Here is an 18,947-nt window from a genome sequence, read left to right on the forward strand (position 1 = left end):
ACTTTGTGGTGTTTTTTTTCCTTTTTTCAATAAAATATTTTTGTGAAAGTTATTTATTGTTTAAGGAGACAACGTGGTATATGAGCTACACTGGGGTATATTTTCCATGACTTTTGAAGGTTACATGTTGCTGATGTGTTTTTTATTTATTTGTTTTTAATGTTTTGGAGACTGGAAAAGCCCTTAGAGGAAAAGAACTTTTTCTTTTTACTTGGACATGATGGAGCGATTTAAACGAAGCAGTTGCAAAGTTCAGGGAGAGAAGAGTGCATGAATTAAAAATATTTAAAGCTTTGAACAGGAAAAAGGAATGAGATCAAAAACCACTTTCATTTAATGGTGTGATACAAAGACTTTTTCTTCTTTTGGACAGAGTACCAGAGAAGCAGAAATAAAGATCAAAAGTGAAAGCAGAGTTAAACTTTTTGCCTTGGATCCAGATGCGCAGGTTAGACTTTTTAAAAGGAAATAACACGCTTCCTTGTACGTTGATCTTTTGGGGATGAAAAATAACATACTTAATTTTCATTTTCTTTTCTCTTTTTAAAGAAACTTGACTTTTCTGGTATTGAACCAGAAGTGAAGCCATTTGAAGAGAAGTTTGGAAAAAAAATTCTTGTGAAGTGTAATGATTTATCTTTCAATTTGCAAAGCTGTGTTGCTGAAAATGAAGAAGGACCAACAACAAATGTAAACCATTCATCTAATTATTTTCTGTTAATATTGTAACGGATGTCTCAATATTTTGTTGACAGTGTTCCTAATAGCAAAACTCTTTACTATCATTGAGAAACATTGTTCATGTGTGTTTGTTGGTCTTACTACTCTTTTAAATTGAAATGAGAGCCTAAATGCTATGGGAAGTATCTTTGTAACAAACTTTGTGTTGTAGAAAGTGAATTTTTTCTTGTACTGTCTTCTATACCTTGCCAGTAATATCTAGAGTGGTGGTCCTTTGTTTATAAATATCATATTCATCTTCCTGTCATACATGTTTTTACAATAATAGAGACAACAACAATGACATTTCATTATTTTTTTAAAATGTCTAGGTAGAACCTTTCTTTGTCACATTATCACTATTTGATATTAAAAACAACCGGAAGATTTCAGCAGATTTCCATGTTGATTTGAACCACACATCAGTAAGGCACATGATATCCAATGCACCTCAACAAATGATGAATGGCAGTGGTGATAGTTCACACAGAATTCAAGACATTTATGAAACAATGTTACAATATCCAAAGCAGGTAAGAATTAGTAAAATGTGGCTTGGATTTTGAATAGTAGAGGACAGTTTTCCTTCCTGCTTCAAATGGTTTTCTATTATGTGATGTAAGAAGTGTGTACTTTTTCATTTTATATTTATCTTGTGTTTCATTTTTAGGGAATATTTTCAGTCACGTGTCCTCATCCTGACATTTTCCTCGTGGCTAGAATAGAAAAAGTCTTACAGGGAAGTATCACACATTGCGCTGAGCCATACATGAAAAGTTCAGATTCTTCAAAGGTATGTTATCTTCTTTTGTGGCACTGAAAAAATAGTGAGGCAAGACGGGTTGATTTGGAGTTAATAAATATCGATCAAAAACGTGGTTCTTTCATAAGGTATTCCAGTGACAATGATTTGATTTAGTAAGTTCTAGTTATTATTAGTAACTGTTATTATTGAAACTTTATCAGTTAAGTCCAGCATATTATTAAGAAAATTATTCAGCTCTTTGTAATCATGGCAATCTGTAATTTTTAATGGCTTTAAATAAACTGATGAAAGAATGCTAATCTTCAATGTGAAAGCTGAGTTGCAAGTTGTTAAACGGTGAAATATTAAATATAAGTCAGAAATTAACTGTATATCTCTATTAGTTAATGGATCTCATTTACTATATAATTGTAGTTGATTTTTCCTTTAGCTGTTTTCAGTGACTATTGTTTACTGTGACTTTCATATCTATATTCTTACTGTTTTCCTTCAGAACTACTGATATTATTAAGCCTCCATTTTTACATTTGAAATGCTTTGTAGGTTTGAAGGAACTCTGTATCACCTTTGGAAATAAACCACTGAAACATGAATTTTTTCAAAGTCTAGGATAACGTAACATTTTAATGTTCGGGTTTTTTTTGAAACCTATCTAACAAGAAACTTGGTCAGTTGCTGTTTCTTGTCTGTCAGTGAAGCAACAGTGTTTCAATTTTGTTGGCTTACAGTAGTGTTTAAATAGTTGGATGAGGGTGTTAAGAGTTTTTGTAAGCAGTGTCAGGTATTGTTGACATTCCTCCTGCTTTCAGCTAGTCAAAGGGATGAAGGAAGGGTTAACACTCAGTCTGCAGAGACTGATCCTACTGATTTAGTTCTGGCTAAGTTAAATGCGAAAAACTGTATTTTTCACTTGGTCTTAATTTAGATCAGGCTACTGATTTGCTTTTCCAGGAATGGTTGAGATTTTTTTGCAGCTATCATTAGAAAGCAACAGCTCTGCATTTTGAGAGCCTGTTCTTGATTGTTACTGAGTTAAAACAAAATTGAACTGAATAACTGCTTTTTGGTGGTCTTGGGCCTGTGCCACACAGGAAAGTTAGTTAAGCCCAAGTGTTCCAAAATTTGATGCTGAATGCTTGGACTATATTGACCTGTGTTACAATAACAGCCAAATAAGAACATTCATTGTTATATAAACTTATGCTGCCCGTTTCTGGTTTTCATTTGCTTGTAACTTTACACAATTGAATCCTTAGTTTGAATTTTTGTCTATTCTTGTTCTTTGGGATTACACTGAATTAGCTGGAAACAAAAGCAGAACAGTATTGACCAGCTATGTAGGCCTCCCCTTATGTCGGTGCAATGAGCAAGTTCCAGCTCCCTGCAGAATTGCTGCTCTGGTCAAGGAGAAGGAGAAAATGGAAGAAAAAAATACATAGATCACTTGTTCTCCCATTAAACACTGAATATTGTGAATTAATGATAATTATTGATCAAGGGTCTGTGCTTTTAAATGTAATTTCTCCCTTTTTTACAAGAAAGGATAATTGAGAGTTGGCTTAAAGGGCACGCCAATAGAAACAGCTCTTCCTAATGTCAACATTATAGATCAGGGATAGTATTCAGGCAGGTTTACTCTGGGTTTTTCTGCCTCTAGAAAATACTTTTTGCTGTGTTAGGTACACATGGGAAGCTGACTTCTGGAAAAGAGAAACCTACTGCTCTGTCAGGAGGTTCTGCTATAGCTGAAGTGGTTCAGCACTGTGTTGAACATCTCAAAATAGCGGGTTTCTAGCCCTGCTTGTTGGTTCAATATAATGGAATTGTTTATTCGTAGTTAATAGTTTACAAAAACAAAACCTGAAAATTCTAATGAGAACAATTTGTCCTGTCTCATTCTTTTTTCTGATGGCTAGGTTATCAGTTTTGAATATTTACAAATTAAGGAAGGCAGAAATCAGATGACTTGTTAGCATTTTTTTTTCTTGCTTAATTAAGTGTGTTATCAGGAGGTGTGGATGGGTTTGTTTTCACTTTTGAAATGTTGTGAGATCAGCAGGCCTTGCTTAACCTGAAATGAATTGTTAAGAGGTATTAATTTAATTTATATCTGTGTCAATGTGTGGGTTTTTCTTGTATGTTAATGGCGCAGTTTGGTTGTTTTTAAAACTTGGCTATTTTTTATGTCCCTTGAAGGCTGCACAGAAAGTTTTGAAGAATGCTAAGCAGGCATGCCAGAGACTAGGTCAATATAGAATGCCTTTTGCCTGGGCAGCTAGGTAAGGACAAATCTTGCCAATATGTAATTTTTCCTCACTTTTCTTTAACATTGCCCAGAGGAACTGTGGATGCCCCACCCCTGGAGGTGTTCAAGGCCAGGCTGGATGGGGCTTTGGGCAACCTGGTCTGGTGGGAGGTGTCCAGCCCATGGCAGGGGTTTGGAACTGGGTGGTCTTTATCGTCCCCTTCAACTCAGCCTATTATTCTGTGATTATCTTCTGCATCTCATTTCATTTAAATCTCAATATGCTATTTAGATTATTTTTTGTTTTGCTTTGAATTACACAAAGATTTCTGAAAAGCAAACTTAGACTTAAGTTTTGTAGTAGGAAAAAAGTTGAAAATTCATCACATTATTGTTCAAGCTCTTGAATATTGACAACTGTTTTCCATTGTCAAGATTTTTAATTTTACTAAGAATTAAATGGTTCTCTTTCGTTTGTTACACTGAGCTATTTATATGTTAAAACTCCCCTACAACGAAAGGAATATTAAATGCTAAATACGAAAGATAGTGCAGTATGTTCTACTTTGTAGTCAAGAAGTTTCTTGAAGATAATTACAACATTTGTATTAACTCATCTGAAAGCAAGACTTTGACTTTCAGGACATTGTTTAAAGATGCCTCGGGAACACTGGACAAAAATGCAAGATTTTCACCTCTTTTCAGACAAGACAGTAATAAACTTTCAAATGAAGACATGCTGAAATCGTTAGCAGATTTCCGGAAGTAAGTTTAATTTTCCTCACTCTATCCTAAAAATTAAACAATAATCTTTTCTCTTATTAGATGCTCCAGTTGAAGATCATCTTCTGATGTATATATTTATATGTTTCCACTTCAAATAGGAAGTTGTACAGACATTCAGTGCATTCACACAACCTACAGATCTTTCCTTTGCAGTGTTTGAGGGCTTTGAGCAGGACTGAAGTATTATGCCATGTATAACCATCATATGGTTAAACACGATAACACAGAGATACTGAAGTATCTCTACTGAAGTATCTCTATGTTAGGTGTTATGCCTGCATGATGCACTCACTGTTCTGGCTCTCAACGGAAGCAGAGTATGAGCAAGTATCACATTCACTGACCTTGGAAAGAGGACGCTAGGTCTCAGGGAAGGGGACTTCAAGTCAGTATCCACTCTACCTTCCTTAGGAGTGCATCTGGCTCAGAATGCCTAAACAACAGTATACCGGTCATACTTTTTTACAAACTGTTCCTAAAGATTGCATCATTTTTTTGTGCAAGGCTTAAGAATCTCCTATTGACTGATGATCATATTAAATAAATATTTAGATTTACTGAGAAATTTTTACTGCTTTGCAAAGGCATTTCCATTTCTGTTATTTGACAGTTAGCTGGAATTGTATTAATGATTGCTAAGCACAGATCTTAAAAGGCTTTGGATATAGCTTCTTTATTTGATTTTTACTTACCAAATCTGTTAAGGAGGTGAGGTTTGTAGCAGGTATTTTAATTCCATTTTAGCTAGCTCCTCAAAGTTTCACTGAGGTTTAAATAGTGTTGAAATTGCTGTGTACTGCTACTCCTTGCTATAAACAATATTATTGAATCTGAATTAAATATAGCAAATTAGCCTACCACAGCACTTTACTTTGTGAATTAAAGAAAACCTTTGGTTATTCCAGCACCTTGTTTGTGGATTTGTGTATGGTATTTCACAGAAATTTTAGTGAGAAAGAGATTGTAATGTCTTAGGCTTAGCTATTGGAATCAGAATCCAGACTTCAACCACAATAAGTTGTTTTACAGTGCAGGATAGTATTTTTGGAACATCTTGCAACTGTTTCCTTTGCAATAATTAAAAAAATATATTAATGATAAAAAAATCACACTGCTGACTAGGTTTATTAACAAATGGTACTCTACTGGTGTTTTAACTTGGAAAATGCCCCTACTTCAAATCATATTTTGGATTAGCTACATGGAAATGTCTAAGAAATTTTATTGTAGTCTTGTTAAGAATAAATATTTTGAAGGATACGTTGTTACTTTAGGAAAAGAACAACATAGAAAAAAATTACTGGGAGAAAGACACATTTTGTTAACTTACTGATTTCGCTTCCTCTTTGGTCTTCCCCCAAGTTTATCCTATTAATATCAATGCTTATTGATGACCGTTTAAATTTAAGGCTATACCCTCTGACAATTATATTGAGTTACTACAAGGCAAAGAAAACCTGTCTTTTTTAAAGATTTTCACTTCAATATAAAGAAAGGGAACCATAATGCTTTTTCTTACTTATTTTCACACTTGTGAATAAAGCCTTACATTGTTCTCTTTTAAATTCTCAAAAAGAAAAGAGGAAAAAAAAAACACACTAATAAAGTTGTCCACCCCCAAACCACCTTTCCTCTCATACTCCTATTTCAGGATGTTATTTTTGCCTCTGTTTCCTATTCTCTCCCCCACCTCTTCCCCCCTCCATTTTTTTCTTTTTTCTGGCATTCTGATAGCTTTGCATTTAGCCTGACTTGGAGGTTTTTGGTTTTGTTTTTTCTTCCACTAGGCCTGAAAAGATGGCCAAGCTTCCTGTTATTTTAGGAAATCTGGATGTTACAATTGATAATGTGTCACCAGATTTTCCAAGTAAGTATTAATAAACACTGTTAAATGGACATTGAGTTGTATTCTCTTCAGCTTTATATTGATTTTTAATATATTTTCAGATTATGTTAATTCATCATACATTCCTATGAAACAGTTTGAAAATAGTACCAAGACACTAGTAACACTTGAAATAGAGGAATTTGTTCCCTGTATACCAAGACACACTCAGCCTTTTACCATCTACAACAATCATCTTTATGTTTATCCAAAGCACTTGAAATATGACAGTCAAAAGTCTTTTGCAAAGGTGAGTATAGGCAAACAATACATTCTTCTTTTTCCAATGGACTGATATTGTTTACATACTGTATTTCTGTGATGTTCCTTACAATTAAGTGTTTTTGTTTTTGAATGCTGCTTTAGGCTAGAAATATTGCAGTATGCATTGAGTTCAAGGATTCTGATGAAGAGGATTCTTTGCCTTTAAAGGTTAGTCTTTGCTTTTTGTGACGGATTAAAGAAAACAGTGACCAGTTAGCTAAGCAGGACACTAATACTTGATTGATTTTATCTAGCTTGAGGTGGCAGCTTTCTATCCTTCTATACCTCTTTGGTATAGAAGTAACTTCTAGAAGATTTGTTTGTTTTTGAGATAAAAGATTACTAAGAGCATTTTCTTTCCGTATATCAACAAAAATTCCAGTATTAAACTTGTTGCAAACAAGGGTGCCTTGTGCCTACTCTAACTTTTAAGCAGTAAAAACAATAAATCTTTAGACCAACTACAGAACCAAGTCTGTATTTGTTCCTGAGCTGTCACAGTGTATAGGAAGTGCCTGAAAGAAATGAAGCAGAAAAATATATAGGAGTTCTGAGGTGAAACCACAGTGTCAACTCTACTGCACAGCAGGCAGACTACAGGTGATGTAATCTGTCTGTGCAAAGAAACCAAGAGTTAAAGGCAAGACCTCATAGGTTCCAGTAATAATCAGAATATCATAGCAACATACAGATAACTTCTAGAGACCTTGCAGTAATCTCTTTATTCACTTTCCTTATATATTCCTTTTCAAAGGACATGTCAGTTTTTCAACCAAGTCAGGGGTACTTCAATGTTTCATCTTGTCAGCTTCTCTGTAGCAATTTGATTTGCTGTTTAGTACAATGCATTCATCTAAATTCCGCAGTTGAAAGGAGATCACTAGATAACTCATCAGTTCTAGTTTTTAATCACTGCTAATATCCATGTTAAGTTTGTGATTTTTTTTTTTAAGATCAACACTTTTGACATAAAAAAGTTACATTACAAAATGTTCATTGTTATTGAAATATATAACACAAGTTAAAATATTTCAAATTCTGGGTGAAACTTTTACCTAAGAGTGAAAAAGAATTTGTTGTAGTTTCTGTTTTTTCCTTCTTCTATTGTTAGTGTATCTATGGTAGACCAGGCGGACCAGTATTTACTAGAAGTGCATTTGCTGCTGTTTTGCATCACCACCAAAATCCGGAATTTTATGATGAGGTAAGCTACCTTTCTGAGGTGATTTTTACTGTGTTAAGTATTACTACGTTTCAAAAATACTAGCAAAAATTTTAGGATTGTGAAGGTCTTGCTAATGATTTCAGTTAAATCAGACCCTTCTTTTCACTGTAATTAAATATTTTTGAAAGTTTTGTAAGTGTAATTCTTGATTCTTGCTTCAAATAACAGAAACTCGAACTGCTTTTAAGTCAGACTATTCAACCAGTATGGCATGTCACTGTTCTAGCTGAAGTCTTCTACAAAGGTTGTGTTTCTTTGCTTTTCAGATTAAAATAGAATTGCCCACTCAGTTACATGAAAAGCACCATTTGTTATTCACCTTCTACCACGTCAGCTGTGACAATTCAAGCAAAGGGAGTACAAAGAAGAAAGATGTTGTTGAAACACAAGGTGTGTCTGCTAATGGTTTGCTTTCAGTAACTACTTGGGAGATCTTATGAAGTATGTTTATCTGGTGAACTATGATTTTGTTGTCTTGATCCATATGATGCTTTATATTATAGTGACAGAAAGATTCATTATTTATTGTTTTAAATATTTTAGAATGCCTACAACATGTATATATTTTCAAACTCATAAGAATTTATTTGCCTTTTCAATTCTTTCTAATTGTGTGAATTTGAATTATTTGACCCCTACATTAACATTTTCTGGTTTATGAATTACATATTGGAAGACTGGAAGACTTTTGTAAGCATTTATATAAAGATTCATGACATATTTAAAATTACTTTCCTTTCACGTTTCATAGTTGGCTATTCTTGGCTTCCGCTAATAAAAGATGGAAGAGTGGTGACAAATGAGCAACACATTCCAGTGTCAGCAAATCTTCCACCAGGCTATCTTAGTTATCAAGAAGTGGGGGTTGGAAAGGTATGGTATATAAAATGGCTCTAATCTTTCAAAAAAAAAGATATGCAGAGAAGAATTAATTGTAATTCCCCAGTCCGATAAGATTGAGTCACTTTCTATTGAAAAATTGTTTTTATATGTGAAATGGAGTGCTTTGCAAAAGTTATGCATCTGACTTAAAAGAAAGAAATTAACTCCAACACAAGCTGGAGGCAAAGTTTATGACTAAATTCTGACCTTCAAAAGAATTTGAATCAACCTACCCTAATGTAGTTTTTCATGTAAACTGTTAAATGTGTTTCTGTTATTATTTAGCTGATGTATTTAGGAAATATTTGTTTCATTTTGTAGCAATAATTGAAGTTAGTAATTTTTAAGTGTTTTAAAGTATTTTCAGTTTATGAAAATATGCAAATAATCTGAAGTCCTTTACTAAATTTTTTTTAGCATTTCATGCTGTCTCCTTTCAGTAAGTCCTTTATTCCTGAAAAAGTCTTATTCTCACATCTTGAGTTTTGTGATCTTTATACTTCACTAGTAAAATTTATGGTTGTATTTTTCAAAGCAGAAAGCTTGCAAAATTAATAGTAATAAAAACAATACCAAGGAGGATACAAAATGTGAAATGTGGTAGGGAATTTGACTAAAGGAATGAAATGCAGAGAGAAAATTGACTCATTTTGGAGGAAGAGGCCTAAAATCAACAGCTAGAGGCTTTGGTCTCCTCCTATTCCACCACTTTTTCTTTCTTAAACTCTACTGTAAGCTTTCCAGCCATTGACATCTTTACATCTTTCATCTTTTCATATTGTAGGTATATTTTTTTTATGCCTCTGCTGTCCATCTCTGCTCACCTCCATGGGTAGGAGGTTAGGACCAAGATGACTAGTTGTAGATCTAATGGTAAAGTCTCTCCATAACTAATTGTCAGAGTAGAAAGCTGAGCCTTCCCAACCCATTTGCAAAGAACTGAGAATGGGAAGCAAGTACTGGGTGATACCTATCGGTGACCTGTGTTAAGGTTTACACTGTGTCAGTACCTACAGAAATTCTTCAGTTATTTTTTTCAGAAAAGTAGTACATGTTTCTCTGTAGCCAAACATTTCTTTGCACAATTTTAGGGGAAATAAGAAGTCTGTGACTTCAAAGAAAAGTAATTTTATTAGTAAGTAAGGAAACTACAGTGGGACTTTGAAAATAAATTTCATAAATGCTTTAGGTAATATTGCCTGCATAATTTTCCTTTTTTATTTTATGACTTTATTCATTGTACACATTTCTTCTTCTGTTTAGAAAAAAAAATGTTGTTTGTGGTACTATAAAGAAAGCACTGTCTTATTCTAGTATACTGCTACATTATTTTACTTTTCCTCTGCATGTGTGTGTTCAGCATTCTGGTCCTGAAATTAAATGGGTAGATGGAGGCAAACAGCTGTTAAAAATATCCACTCATATGGTGTCAACTGTGTATACACAGGTGAGTTACAAAATGCAATTAGAGTAAGTTTTAGGAATAATGTATGTTTCCGATATGTATGTACAATATCTGGGGAAGCTTCTAATACTCAATATGCTGCTATCTTACTGTTTTTTTGTCTCTTGGATGTTCTGCATGGTTTCTGTCTTTCACATCAGCTGTGAAAAGCAGCAGATGTTAGAGTGAAGCTATTCAAAATGTGAGACTTCTGTCTAACATTTTCATCCATTCCATTCTGAGACTTCCATTTAGATAAGAGATTGTAGTTGTCTGAAAGCTATTTAGTGGCATGTCTGCAAAGCAAGGAGTCCTGTTATAGCTGCTCATAAAATACATGGTATGATAAGTTGGGATAACTAACGTTAATTATCCTATTTTCTGCATGTCAATTGGTTTGAAGCAAATATAGATGAAGTTTTGCATAACAGGTGTTCAAAAGTACTGGAAATTTCTTATATGGGTTAAAAAAAAAAAGTGTTACATGGAGACAAAATTAGCCTTCAGAGTAGCACACTTACATTCAACTTTCAAAAATAATTTATATAGACATATATGGATTTTTATGTATAAACATTTTAATGTGTTATGTTTTAGATAGTCATGTTAGATAGTGTTTAATTTTTGGTTCTTTTTGTCTTTGACAGGACCAGCATTTGCATAATTTTTTTCAGTACTGTCAGAAAACGGAATCTGGAGCTCGTGCACTAGGAACTGATCTAGTAAAATATCTTAAGGTATAAAACGTCAGTGAATAACAGATTATATTTTTTTTTATGTCTTTGTAAAACCTAGGAGCTTCAGACATTGTCTAGGTCTCATTTATGTAATATACAATGTAAAAAGAACAAGAAGATGTTTCTTGCCCTAGATAAACTTAAAATTACAATGTAAGATGAAACCATAAGGGAATAATGAGATAGTATTGGTTAGCATTATGGCTGATAATTTCAGAACACCAATGGCCTGTTGTGTCAAATTAATCAATTCAAACTGCACGGGAATGATGAGGAATTGATGACCTATTTTCTAAAATTTTGATTAGGAGGTCATCAGTGTCATGTCTAAAGTTCTCTTCCAGGACTAGATCAATAGAGTGCATGGTTTCCATAGCAATTTTATATTAACCAAGTAGGCCATGTTTTTAATGTGGAACCCAAAATTCAGTCATCTTAAAATCCATTAAGGTATCACACGTAACTCCTGATTTTCTTAGGCACAACAAAATTCATTATTGTATTTGCACATTCATTATCAGTTCATAAAACTGGCTTGTCTGTCCATGACATTTATGTAAGGATTTAACTATTGAATGTGGCACACTTCTGAACTGAACTTGCTTTGTGATTTTGGTTATGTCAAAAACGTGGTTCTGATCCATCTTCCCTGCCCTAAGGCTTCTGTAATATATTTGGATAGCTTATTCCTTACTTTACTTACATTTATATTAATTCCATGTTAGCAAAATCTTTAGGTTCAGTGACAAGAGTATGTCTTGCCAAAATCCCTGGGTCAGAATAATACAACCACAGTTTATTTAAAACTCTTGCATGTCGTCAAATACCAGAAGACTCTAACTGCACAGTATGAGCATGTTCCACACCACTAGATTACGTATCATATTGACTTTATCTCGCTTCAAGGTAACAGAAAACAAATGCTATCTTCTCTGGCACATACGAGTGCTATTCTCGGTTTCAGTAGGCCAAACTCCTGTTTAGCTAGGCCTCCCAGAAGCCCAAATAGTCTTTACTTCTCCTGCATATGGACATCTTGCCGTGTGTGTGCAACCTGTACCTAATGTGTGCAACCTAATGTGTGCAAACATTTATGTTGGAAACTCTTCTCAGTTGCCTTCTGTGCAGTTGTATTTTGGGTACTTAACACCAAATAATGCAAGCAGCATATATTTTTGGAAAGAGACTTGTGGTAATTTTTGCAGTTTTAGAACTTGTGATTTCAATGCCCTTGTTTCAAGGGAGTGACAGTATTACTGCTTTCTTTCAGAGCCTTCATGCTATGGAAGGCCATGTGATGATAGCCTTCCTGCCAACTGTTCTCAATCAGTTGTTTAGAGTTCTCACTAGAGCAACCCAAGAGGAAGTTGCAGTCAATGTGACAAGGTAAAGATTTTTAAGTGCTTCACAGAGTTTAAATGATGACTGGGTTATGACATAAACGTGTAACTGAATAACACTTTTGTGATTGCAATCATAGCTTTCTTTGTAGACTTGCTTAGTTTTGGTTTCTGACTTCTGTTTAGGGTTATTATCCATATTGTTGCACAGTGTCATGAAGAAGGCTTGGATAGCTACTTGAGATCTTATGTCAAGGTAGGCACAATTAAATAAAAAAACTTCAGTTAAAAGTAAATAAACTCTTAAAAAGGTATATATAAGTAGAATTGTATCTGTTTGATTTCAACTGTTTCATATTATGTCATGGTTTCCTATTATGTTCTGTTTTTCCTCCCCAAGTATGCTTATAAAGCTGAACCCTATGTTGCTTCTGAATATAAGACAGTACATGAAGAATTGACAAAGTCCATGACAACAATTCTAAAGCCATCTGCTGACTTTCTTACAAGCAACAAGCTACTTAAGGTATATATTGAACTATGCTTTTACTGTATGGTCTTATCTGGTCATAACTTAAGTATAGGAATTAAATGTATTGAAATTGTTATTCAATACCCACAGCAATTTCACAGAATATTTTCTTTTCTCTGCAGTATTCCTGGTTCTTCTTTGAAGTTCTGATAAAATCAATGGCTCAGTATTTGATAGAAAACTCTAAAGTGAAGGTATGTCAAAAAAAAAAGTTATTCTAATGGCAATTTGTGCAGTCTCTTCTTTCTCCAATCATATAATTTTATTTGATTATCCAATTTATCCAATCAATAATTTTATTAAAAAACCCTTCTTCTAACAATTTCTTTTGTAAGGAAAGGAGGGAAAGAGCAAAGAGGGAGAAAGCAAATGAGATATTAGAAAGATCTACAGAGCTAGGTTTAACACCATCCTAAAAGGATAGAAACCCTTTAAAATCCATATAGTAGAGCAGACCTTGTAAATCACTAGACTTTTTAGTAAGATTTCTTAATATTTATCATAGAATCATTCAGGTTGGAAAAGACCTCTGAGATCATCTAGTCAAACCTTTAACCTAGTACTAAAGTCTACCACTAAGCCAAGCTACTAAGTTCCAAATCTACACATTTCTTGAAAACCTCCAGGGATGGTGACTCAATCACTTCCCTGGGCAGCCTATTCCAATGATGCACAACCCCTTCAGTAATGAGATTTCTTCTAATATCCAATCTAAACTTCCCCTGACACAACTTGAGGCTATTTCCCCTTATCACTTCGGTTTGGGCTCTTCTCCCAAGCACCCACCTCTTCATAGTCTCCTTTAAGGCAATTGTAGAGCATGATAAAGTCTCCCCTGAGCCTCCTTTTCTCTGGGCTAAACAGCCCCAGTTCCCTCAGCCACTCCTCGTCAGACTTGTTTTATTCACCAGCTTTGTTGCCCTTCTTTGGACACACTCCAGCACTTCGATGTCTTTCTTGTAGTGAGGGCCCAAAACTGAACCCAGAACTGCACGCTGAGGTGCAGCCTCACCAGAGCTGAGTACAGGGGGACGATCACCTCCCTGGTCCTGTTGGCTACACTGTTCCTGATACAAGCCAGGATGCCATTGGCCTTCCTGGCCACCTTGGCACACTGCCAGCTCATGTTCTGCCAGCTATGGACCAATACCCCAAGGTCGCTTTTCCACCAGGCACCAGCACTCTTCCCCCAGCCTGCAGCATTGCCTGGGGTTGTTGTGCCCCAGGTGCAGGACCCGGCACTTGGCTTTGTTTAACCTCATGCAGCTGGCCTCGGCCCATCAGTCCAGCCGATCCAGATTCCTCTGCAGAGCCTTCCTACCCTCAAGCAGATCAACACCCACGCCTAACTTGGTGTTGTCTGCAAACTTACTGAGGGTGCACTTGGTCTCCTCATCCAGATCACTGATAAAGGTATTAAAGAAAACTGCCCCAGTACCTATCCCTGGGAGACACTATTAGTTACCAGCCTGGATTTAACTCCATTCAGTACAACTCTTTGGGCCCAGCCACCCAGCCAGTTTTTAACCCAATGAAGCGTATACCCATCCAGGCCTTAAGCAGCCAGCTTCTTCAGGAGAATTCTGTGGGAAACGGTGTCAAAAGCCATTCTGAAGTCTACGTAGACCACATCTACAGCCATCTTTTGGCATGTGGAAAGGTCCTGCTCCTGCACCTTTAAGATTTCCATCTTGAAGAGCGTCCAGCCTTCCTGGACTCCTTTGCCCTTCAGGACCACATCCCAAGGGACTTCCTTATGAAGCTTCCTCACCACCTACCTGAAAAATCAGTAATGGGTAATAGTCTGAGGTTCGAACCCAGGCAGGAAGCTTTCCTCCTCATGTCCCTAATCCGGGCCCCAGGGAGGCAGCAGACCTCCCTGTGAGGTGGGTCCAGTATGCATATTGCAGGGCATAGGTCAACGTGCCCTCAGCATCACCTCAATATTGGGTATGCCATATTATGCTATGGTATTGTTATTACATTATGCTATGCTATATTATGCTACAGTGAAGCTGGAAGCAGTAGTCAACACTGGACTTTGATGTAAGCACTACCCAAAAATATGTGGTCATGTAGGTATAATATTAAATGACATAAACATCCTTCAAATACCAGGTAAAGGTTTAACCTAGAAATAGGCCTTCAGATAGGGGTGGTGGGGCAGGCATTTATGTGGTGCTAATACTACAGATTTAGGTGTCTTCTGAAGAGAGCAAGCCTTTATCACTGACTTCTTAAAATAAACTGTCTAGGCAACTACGATAGGTATCATGTTTAGGATTTTTCAGAATACAAATATATGCATCGGGAGGCTTCTGTGCATGCAGTGTAGTGCATCCATCTGGGTTTAGGATATCAAACTTCTTGCTCATGTGTTAACTGATCAGCTGATTGGGGATTCCTCAGAATTCCTAGCAAAAAGACAAAACTTATGATTTTGTATACTACTAGACAATAGAAATGCAGTTTATTCAAACCAAAGAAAAATATTCATACGGACTTCTTTCTGTTCTTCACTGGTATTTTGCTGTTTCAGTGGTATCTGCTCAAATAGTTTAGGAAAAGACAGGAGGATCTATAAATGTACATTTCCTTTATTGATTTGATATTCCTTGAGGAAGGAGTTTGTGCCTTTGTTCATTCCATGAATGGAGTATTTCTTATTTTACCACACTGTATTTTGTGGTTTTGTTTATTATAATCAATTAAATTAGTTGTATTAGTTAATAAATGAAATGGAAATGAACATATAATCTGATAAAGCAGAAAACATTGATTTTTATTTAAAGTTGAAATTTTCCAGAGACTTCTGGAATTGAATTAAAATTGTATCATTTAAAAATGATATTGGAAGAAAGAAATAAAATAATTTTTGTTGGTTTCAGTCCTTACCTGACAGTCCTAGCAGTGCTTTTTATTTTACAGTATTCGACTTTTTTAAAAAACAGTATCTTCTTGAATTACATAATGTGGTATAGCTGGGCAAGTTTCTTAAAACATGACGTGTGTGAAACTTGTATAGCTTGAGGATGTTTGCTGGATTTGGTTAGGTGATGTTCTGCAAAATAATGTTGTTTTGGCTTAGCTAAACAGAGTTTAGATAATTTTTCCTGACTCTAACAAACCTACAAAAATCCTCACAAGTATGGAAAAAGTATATATATTTAAAAAAAAAAAAACACACTTCAAATAAACCGCTAACTTGCTATCATGCAAACCCATTTCCTTAATTTAATTATAACTTTCTTACCCTAGTGATTACATTTTTAAATTGAGATCAGATGGTGGATAAAATAAGCACAGTAGAATATAGTCTTTTTAAAAGCAGGAGTCTGTGTAAACAAACAAAAAGACAGATGAAATTCACTTTTCAGAATGACTCAGCCATTGTCCATGATTTTAGTTTTCTCTCCCTTAATCTGCATCTCCTGCAAAGTATGGTATACTACCATTGATGAGCATTCACATTACTAAAAGTGTGGTTTTTTTTAATTGTTGTTGTTATCCTTGTGGAGGAAGGAAATAGTAATTATACTGACTCATTATCTCGAAGCTAGTGAACCTTTACTGACCCATGTAATCCTAATAACAAATATAACGAATTAAATATGGAGACCACATGCATCTGAGGAAGACACTCAATTTTAACAAGATTTTCGTTTGTGAGGAAAACAAAGTTGGTAAAGAAAGTGTGTGTCAGCTGACTGAGAAAGATTTGATTACCTTGTATCAGCATGATTGTGAATAAAGCAGAGCAAATGCCGTTAATGAAAAAACTGTGACTTTTCAAAGAAGGTGCTAACTGCTAGTTTCATTTTATTTATGATTTCAAGTTGCCAGAAAGAAATAGAACACACAAATGTGACCTAAATACTGATCACACTTCTAACTTCTTTGATTCCCATCCTATTTCAGAAGATAAGGAAGCATAGTGAAGTTTTTCATCGATTTAGTAGGTTTTATAGCCCTAAATATTTCTAAGATGGTAACAGCTTGTGCAGAGATTTTTTTATGAAACATTGAAACTACCAAAATGTTGCCACATTTTTTATTAGAACTTACAGGTATTGTTATAGAAATGTGTAGTAATCATACTTAAATAAAAACAAACAAACAAAACTTGATACTGGAAAATACCCTTCTAGTTTCTGTTTGTCCTGCTGTTCCCTGTACCAGTTTATTCTTGAGCTCCATTCAGGTTTGGATTGTTTCTCTTCTGTATGTTAGGTATATTTCTTGTATAGGAACCTCATTCGTTTCAGGTTAACATCTTATTTGTTTTCAATAGTATCTTCAAAAGCAACCCTCAAATATGAACTGTTCAAATTGTATAATGGAAATAAATTCTCCTAACACACACTTTTAGATTCTAGTTCTTTGCTGTGTATTGCTGTTCTTGCTTGTTACTCTCCTGCAATACTATGATGTAGATTTCATGGCTAAAGAAAACTACTGAACTGAATTTTATTGCAGATTTTAATTATTTTCTTCACATATGATGTTAAAAAAAACATTTTCACTTTTAGAACTAACCTCATTGTCATCTTTTCTGTCATATGAAAGAAAAAGAGCAGATCTTCTCTCAAGTATTTTGCTTGTTTTTTTCTGTCTTATTGGGTAAATCAGTAAAGCTGCATTCAGATATTTTCTACTTAGGAGTTCTGATAAAATTCTGCAGTTCTAGGTACAGCAAAATTATTTCTATAGCAAGATTTTTGTGGTATTTTAAAAATATTTAATTGCTGTCCAAAAAATACCAAGCATATTTTAGGACACTGACTGGCATGCCTTACTTCTTTAATAAATACTGTTGATATTTATATGGGTATCTCTTCTGACCTTAATATTTAGAAAGCTAATTTTTCTTAAGATAGAACTAAAGACTTCGGAGCACAGCTCAAACACAATGAGAGCAAATTGTATAATCACTGATTTCTGTAGTGCCCTGCCAATGACTTGTTCTGCCTAGGAATGTTGCATTCAATTTAGTTCAAAAAGGTATGCAAATGACAGAGTATTCAAAGCACTTGGATATCTTGATTTCACAGTTTTCGGAAAGAAAAGCAATAATGACTGTACAGTTAAAATGGCTTTTGTTAAAGCTAGCTTCTCCTTCAGCCTCACCCCCCCAGTCATTAAGTCCCTTCGGACAAAACACAATTTATCCAAGACTGTAAGATGTAGAGAAATAAAAGAGGCTCTACAGCGGCAATAAGTTGAAGAGAACTTACTGACCAATACTGGTCGGGATGTATGAAATAATTGATGAAGATAATATAGATTGTGAGTAGAAGCAAGTAAATCATGAATGTGGAGGAGATCTGTTAAGCTAAGTGAGAAGGTATGTAAAAGCAAAGGAAAATAGTTCTAATTGTGAAAACTTAAAATGTGGAGAGTAAGATTCTGAAGGCTGGAAGAGCTGAGATTTGAAGTGGATGATGAGAAAGAAAGAAAAAAAAGCGTGGATGAAAATTTACAAAAGGCTCAGGAAAATCTTAATTTAAATAAAATGTTATTTTAAACTACAGTGAGAATTTGAAAACCTTAATGCTTTGTCTTCCTTCCCTGTCAGGTTATCTATATCTAATGTAAAATAAGTTTTCATATATTTTAGTGCTATAAACCATATTAAATATGTATCTGAATTTGTGCTTCTAGCTCTTGCGAAACCAGAGATTTTCCGCTTCCTTTCATCATGCAGTTGAGACGGTTGTTAATATGCTAATGCCACACATCACTCAGAAGTACAGAGACAATCCAGAGGCTTCAAAAAATGCCAACCATAGCCTTGCTGCCTTTATAAAAGTAGGTACACAAGTGACAGGCTTTGTGGTTACTTTTGCAGTAATACTGTTTCTTCATGGATTTTAAAGAATTTTAAAGCTGACCCATATAAAACTGAACGTGCATAATGCTTTCAAAGTATAATTCTATGTCCAAGTTAAGGTGCATTGAAATACAATTTGTCTTTTGTGATCAAAAGTACATCTTTTCAGAGGTTTGATTTTTAATGAATTTATATTTTATCAAAATTTTTATTTTTTCCTTGCCCTCCCCCCCCTTTCAAATAGCATCTAGTTATCTTTTAATCCCAGAAAAGTTTATTTTCATGAATTTG

The 18,947-nt window shown here is 34.8% G+C and overlaps 1 protein-coding gene and 1 long non-coding RNA gene across 13 annotated transcripts in view; one reads left to right on the forward strand and one right to left on the reverse strand.

The window, feature by feature from the left end:
- DOCK9 (dedicator of cytokinesis 9) overlaps nucleotides 1-18,947 on the forward strand; it is a 131,107-nt gene that overhangs the window by 63,116 nt on the left and 49,044 nt on the right. For all 11 annotated transcript variants that reach the window (XM_040538214.1, XM_040538269.1, XM_040538258.1 and 8 more), the window contains exons 10-28: nucleotides 374-448; nucleotides 550-690; nucleotides 1,053-1,253; nucleotides 1,391-1,513; nucleotides 3,683-3,765; nucleotides 4,374-4,496; nucleotides 6,305-6,384; nucleotides 6,465-6,652; nucleotides 6,769-6,834; nucleotides 7,778-7,870; nucleotides 8,158-8,281; nucleotides 8,643-8,764; nucleotides 10,134-10,220; nucleotides 10,865-10,954; nucleotides 12,225-12,340; nucleotides 12,481-12,550; nucleotides 12,695-12,820; nucleotides 12,949-13,020; nucleotides 18,488-18,638. In XM_040538214.1, the coding sequence (XP_040394148.1) occupies nucleotides 374-448; nucleotides 550-690; nucleotides 1,053-1,253; nucleotides 1,391-1,513; nucleotides 3,683-3,765; nucleotides 4,374-4,496; nucleotides 6,305-6,384; nucleotides 6,465-6,652; nucleotides 6,769-6,834; nucleotides 7,778-7,870; nucleotides 8,158-8,281; nucleotides 8,643-8,764; nucleotides 10,134-10,220; nucleotides 10,865-10,954; nucleotides 12,225-12,340; nucleotides 12,481-12,550; nucleotides 12,695-12,820; nucleotides 12,949-13,020; nucleotides 18,488-18,638 (2,131 nt within the window). The remainder of the gene's footprint in view (nucleotides 1-373; nucleotides 449-549; nucleotides 691-1,052; nucleotides 1,254-1,390; nucleotides 1,514-3,682; nucleotides 3,766-4,373; nucleotides 4,497-6,304; nucleotides 6,385-6,464; nucleotides 6,653-6,768; nucleotides 6,835-7,777; nucleotides 7,871-8,157; nucleotides 8,282-8,642; nucleotides 8,765-10,133; nucleotides 10,221-10,864; nucleotides 10,955-12,224; nucleotides 12,341-12,480; nucleotides 12,551-12,694; nucleotides 12,821-12,948; nucleotides 13,021-18,487; nucleotides 18,639-18,947) is intronic.
- LOC121060467 overlaps nucleotides 1-18,947 on the reverse strand; it is a 28,309-nt gene that overhangs the window by 4,878 nt on the left and 4,484 nt on the right. Inside the window, exons 2-3 of one of the 2 annotated variants that reach the window (XR_005814824.1) lie at nucleotides 5,210-5,326; nucleotides 4,862-4,950 (exon numbers count right to left, since the gene is read on the reverse strand). This is a non-coding gene — a long non-coding RNA (uncharacterized LOC121060467). The remainder of the gene's footprint in view (nucleotides 1-4,861; nucleotides 4,951-5,209; nucleotides 5,327-18,947) is intronic. The other variant, XR_005814823.1, reaches the window with a different exon arrangement.

This window comes from Cygnus olor, chromosome 1 (assembly GCF_009769625.2).
Source record: "Cygnus olor isolate bCygOlo1 chromosome 1, bCygOlo1.pri.v2, whole genome shotgun sequence".
Classification (NCBI taxonomy): Eukaryota; Metazoa; Chordata; class Aves; order Anseriformes; family Anatidae; genus Cygnus; species Cygnus olor.